Source organism: Glycine max, chromosome 10 (genome assembly GCF_000004515.6).
Source record: "Glycine max cultivar Williams 82 chromosome 10, Glycine_max_v4.0, whole genome shotgun sequence".
Classification (NCBI taxonomy): Eukaryota; Viridiplantae; Streptophyta; class Magnoliopsida; order Fabales; family Fabaceae; genus Glycine; species Glycine max.
The window spans coordinates 4,156,848-4,162,448 of NC_038246.2; the positions used below are offsets into that span (position 1 = coordinate 4,156,848).

The 5,601-nt window shown below is 40.0% G+C and overlaps 1 protein-coding gene across 2 annotated transcripts; it reads left to right on the plus strand.

Moving 5' to 3' along the window:
* The first annotated feature begins 2,625 nt into the window (after window positions 1–2,625).
* Window positions 2,626–4,970, plus strand: LOC100802026 (protein CANDIDATE G-PROTEIN COUPLED RECEPTOR 7). Of its 2 annotated transcripts, none has more exons than XM_006588671.4 (2): window positions 2,626–4,164; window positions 4,658–4,970. In XM_006588671.4, the coding sequence occupies exon 1, from the start codon at window positions 2,802–2,804 to the stop codon at window positions 4,128–4,130; it is 1,329 nt and encodes a 442-aa protein (XP_006588734.1). In that variant the 5' UTR covers window positions 2,626–2,801; the 3' UTR covers window positions 4,131–4,164; window positions 4,658–4,970. The 2 variants fall into 2 exon arrangements, with proteins under 2 accessions (XP_006588734.1, XP_003537224.1); XM_003537176.5 differs by having other exon boundaries at window positions 4,680–4,970.
* Window positions 4,971–5,601: the final 631 nt, after the last annotated feature.

Below are 5,601 nucleotides of genomic sequence, written 5' to 3' on the forward strand. Positions count from 1 at the left end.
GCTGGTCAGAGCAGAAGGTACAGAGGGTTAGAGCAGGCTAGGGTTTTTTTTTGCAGAAATGGCTAGCGGAATAGGCTTTGCATGCATTTCGCAGGAGCCTCTGGCGAAACAGGCTATGCATATTTCGCAAATTCCATTGGCGAAATAGCCTTCCTTTAAATACCCATTCATTTTGTGATCCATTTGGAATGTCTGAGTTTTCAATTTAGGGTTTATTTCCTTTCAAAATTTTCCAACTACTGCGTTTAAATAGCAGCCATCCTTTCGTGGGCATTTGAAAATTCTTGAGCTCTCAAAATTTTTTGAGTACAGTCTATAAAATTTCTGAGCCTTTCCACTATGTTTATCAATCTCTCTCATGATATTATTTATTTGAAGTAATAATTTTGAATGGGTAAGAGCAGCACCAGCACTATAAAACGCGTAAGAGTAGCACCAACACTTTCTCTATAAATATATTATCAACCATTACAACTTTTATTATTTCATGTACATAAACAACTTGCATGGCAAATATGAATCAGTTATCATACATAATAAATATATATACATGTCTATAATAAAAAAAATTAAATAACTCGTACAAGTATTTAACCAGCACAAGAATGAACTCCAGCAGCCTAAGGAGGAAGCTCAAAAATATTTTTGAAGATTTCGCAATCAACTTTGGCGAAACAAGCAACAAGCAACAAGAGGCAAAGCGGGGGAGGGAGCTCACAAGAATTTTCAGCACCCAGCAACACCAAAACGAGGCGCTAAATAGCCCCAGCATAGGGTGTTTCGCCAGTGGGAATGGCAACACCCACATGCAACCTGTTTCGCTAACTTGGCTGGCGATACATGCCTGCACCTGCCACTTGAAAATCGCGCCTACCCTCTGCCACCTGAGGCCTAGCCTGCTGCCCATGTGTGTCGCCAGGTTGACTAGCGAAATCCAAAGCCATTTCGTAGATGTCAATGGCGAAATGGATATCACGCATCGTTCCCATGCATGTTTCGCCAGCATGCATGGCGATATGCATTTAAAAAGTGATCTCCCATGAAAATACTTTGCAAACAGATCTAGATGGGGAATTAGTTTGTAAAACTAACCCGCTTTGGTAAATTTGCCTCAGTTTTGCTATTCTCACAACTAACCTTTTAAAAACATGCAAAAGACACTTTTGTCCTCTTGTCCTTTCCTACACCCCCTTCCCCATCCCCTTTCCCTCACTCCTCACTCTCCAATTCCCCCATCCTACTTCCCCTTTTCTCTTTTATTTTTAACTTTTATATTTAAGGGAATCGAGATTCAATTATGTAAAAATATACAACTGATCATGATTTCATTTTATATCTTAATCTAATCCACAATAAAATTATCTTTTCATTATGTAATTTCTTTGACATACCCTCAAGCAGCAATTTCAAATTGCTATTTGGATCCAGTTTTTCCTTGTCATGTGTACGGTATCACGTCAAGTTGAATGCCGATTCATCATCTAGCATGGCAGATTAAAAAATTACACACATAAGAAGTAACAATTTCTATTATTCATGGGGATATTGTGGCCTGATATCCTATTTTAAAGACCACAAAAGTTAAATCTTAAAGCAATTTCTTTTACTTCTTTATATTTTTCTTGTTGTTGGACTTGTTTTTTTTCTTCTTAAAATTGTTGTTACATTTCTGTCAAATGTTATTGAATATTTGAATTGAAATTTTTCTGAAATATTAATTTTTCTTAGGGGAAAACATGAATTTCTTTTGTGAATTGTTAGTTTTATTCAAATTAAACAAATTTATATAGTTCTTTTGTAATTTTCTCACTGTAGGAGGCTTTTTTTTAAGGTACAGTTACATTATTTTTTAATGTCTTTCGTGATTTTTAGTTTGGGCTTCTAGCCCCTTGTATTACCAAAAAAAAGAACTTACACTATTTTTAGTAGCAACCATAATTATATTTGCAATTTCGTTAGTTTTTAGTAGCAACCAAAACTATTTTTATAACTTGATGCAATCAACAATTTCTGCTTGTTGTTTGGGCACACACAGTACACGTGACAGTGGATATCGAAACCACCAATTCTAGCCTGTTGTATCTTCTTCTTACTACCTCAAGCAACTATCCATTTTTGTTGTTTCATAGCGTTTCAGTTGTTCGTTATCAGTCATCATACCGTGTCTAACAACTATAGCTTTGTTAACGAAATTCCCAACATTGAAAACACAATTTGCAACTGCTGGTTCATGAAAGCAATATCCTCATTCTCAAATTTTTCTGACAAAGAATTACGTGAAATCGTGGAAATGAAACAATATGTCAAAACTATTAGTGCATCTGCTCCTTAGTAAAAAAAAAAAGATCCATGTCAATAATATATTTTGAAACAGACCCATTTCAATGATAAGTTTATTAAAAAGACCCAAAAAGGATCAATCATCCATTATTTTATCATCAAGTATTAGAAAAATTATTAATAAAATACTATAGAAAAATTAATTGCAAGACTTCAAGTCTACTATTGAGTATTGACTATAAAGCCGGAGCAAGACTTTGGGCCACAATAATAATAGCCCAATGCAAAATATGGGCCCCTCCAACAGTACTTTCCGTGTATATTGAGAAAGAAGAACTAAAATCATTAACTCCGTCAGGCCAGCACGAGGACTTACAAGACACGACGTCGTTTAAGAAACGCGAAATCATCGTCACTGCAACAAAACTCGTTGTTTACTTGAACGCTTGAACCCTCAGGTCAGCGATCTTCTCCTTCCCCTTCTTCGTTCATTCCAATTCTCAACAATTCACCGCTCCGAAATGGGCATAACCGCCTCCACCAATGCCGTCGCCACCCTCCTCCTCCTCTTCTTCTTCATTTCCCCTTCAGCCGCAGAGATCAAAACCCTCACCATAACCTCCGACACCCGCCCCATGATCCTCTTGGAGAAATTCGGCTTCACCCACACCGGCCACGTGTCGATCTCTGTCTCCTCCGTCTTCGTGGTGGCCTCAGGTGGGTCCCAACCCGATCCCTCCCGATTAGGGTTCTTTCTCCTGAGCGAAGAGTCCCTCCTGCAAGTCCTGATCGAGATCCAGCAAAACCCTAGCTTCTGCGTCCTCGACTCCCGCTACACCACGCACCTCTTCACCTTCCGCGAACTCTCTCCTCCACCCTCCGCCTCCGCCAACCACACCTCCCCCGTCACAATCCCCAACGAATACTCCCTCTTCTTCGCCAACTGCGCCCCCGAAACCTCCGTCTCCATGCTCGTCCACACCGAGCTCTACAACCTCGACGCCGACTCCGAACACTCCCGCGATTACCTCTCCGCCGGCCAGACCCAACTCCCCACTCTCTACTCTCTCTTCTCCTTCGCCTACTTCGCCTTCCTCGCCCTCTGGATATACATCTGCTACTCCAACAAGCTCTCCCTCCACCGGATCCACCTCCTCATGGCGGCGCTCCTCCTTATGAAGGCCCTCAACCTCCTCTCCGCCGCCGAGGACAAGCACTACGTCAAGGTCACCGGAACTCCCCATGGCTGGGATGTCCTCTTCTACATCTTCCAGTTCTTCCGCGTCGTCCTCCTCTTCACCGTCATCGTTCTCGTCGGCACCGGCTGGTCCTTCCTCAAACCCTTCCTCCAGGAGCGCGAAAAGAAGGTCCTCATGATCGTCATCCCTTTACAAGTCCTCGCTAATGTGGCTTCCGTCGTCATCGGCGAAACGGGGCCCTTCATCAAGGATTGGGTTACTTGGAATCAGGTTTTCTTGCTCGTCGACATTATTTGCTGCTGCGCCATCATTTTCCCTATTGTCTGGTCCATCAGATCTCTCAGGGAAACCTCCAAGACCGATGGGAAGGCCGCGAGAAACCTCGCCAAGTTGACCCTCTTCAGGCAATTCTACATTGTTGTCATTGGGTACTTGTACTTCACCCGCATTGTGGTCTTTGCTTTGAAGACCATTGCCGCTTATAAGTACCAGTGGGTGAGTAATCTAGCTGAGGAGGCCGCCAGCCTCGCGTTTTATGTCGTCATGTTTTATATGTTTAGGCCTGTGGAGAGGAATGAGTACTTTGTGCTCGATGAGGAGGAAGAAGAGGCCGCGGAGATCGCGCTCAGGGATGAAGAATTTGAGCTTTGAAAGAATGAAATAGTTTCGCTTTACCGAATTTCAGGTTCTTCAATGACTTTGCTGCTCTACTTGCTAGTTGCTGCATCTGCTGTTTAGAGATGTGTTGATACTGGAATACTTTCTGTATGTTTAGTTTTTTTGTTTTTCTTTTGCAATTCTGATAAATGTATTGTGCGGGATAGAAAAAAGTTTGATAATGTTCTCACTCAAATGCCACTTTAACTAGAGGAGCTGTACTGTACCGTACACACTCAATTGTTACTGGGTTATTTTGTTACTCTTATCATTGTTCTTTCAACTGAATTTTACATGATGTTTGATTCTATATTGTATGGTCAGAATGAATACTGTACAATTCTTAGTTTATCAACTTCTTTTCACAAATCACAACCGCAATCTTGCTTGATGTGAGCAATTACATATTGGTTTGTGTTAAATAGAATAGGATGTCTTGCAGTTTTGTTTCCTGTGTTCTCTGGCAAAAAGCCTTCCTGTCATAATTCATATTGTTGAGTGATTTTGTTTCAATTTACAAGGTCTGTGATGTTTTCTTATCAGTGCAATATGGTTTCATTCGCGGATGACTTGGAGAATTGATGTTTAGAGCAAGTGAAGCATGCAATTGAACAGAGTGCTGCCTGGATCCATTTTTCTTTTACTAAAAGAGTACCTTGAAGCATAGCAAGGATTGATTGATGATGGGCAAGTGGGTGGTTATGTAGTTAACTATATCTCCTAACTGTTTACATGTTAAATGTATGTATGTTTTATTTGCTCCTGGTTTATACTTGTTCATTTTTGTGAAAGATCTGCTAGAAATGTTGTTGATTTTAGCGTTTAAAAAATAAACTGTGCAGAGTCATATAAAATGGATAGTTTATGAAGAGTTCCCACTTGAAACCTCAATTTCAAACTAATCACTTTTATGTTTGTTCATATCTTGTGAACTTATGTTTGGGTAAAAAAGCTTGACAGGACGTTGTAAAAGAAGGCCAGGTTGGCTTTTTTTATACTTGTTCTGGTATTCATAGTATTTCTTCAACTATATGAATTCTATGGTGAAACCCATCCCTGCATGAGATCTAATCTTTTGGTGAATGAATGCTCAGCAGAAGCTGAGTATAGGTCTAGAAATTTGTTGATGCAAACCCAAAAATTAAGTGTAAAAGGTTTTATAACTTGATGAATAAAAATTCATACACTTCATTTTTGGGTTTAAATGGGTTTTATTCATATTTAGTTGATCTAATCTGCTGAGCATTCAAACTCAGCAAAAAATAAATAAATCTGCTGAGCATTCATTCACCAAAGATTAGATATCAGCAGTAGCACAAGTTATAAAACATAGCCTTGCAAAAATTGTTTAAACGGGTTTTATTCATATTTAGTTGGTGCTAGCCTTCGATAGTGGAAAAGGTGTCCGATTGTTGTGCAAATAACACTTCTCTTGCCCGGATACTATATGGACCGAAGCTGGTTT

What these genes read in the sequence shown, in the direction of transcription:
- LOC100802026 (XM_006588671.4), top strand. Translation starts at nt 2,802, where the DNA reads ATGGGCATAACCGCCTCCACCAATGCCGTCGCCACCCTCCTCCTCCTC.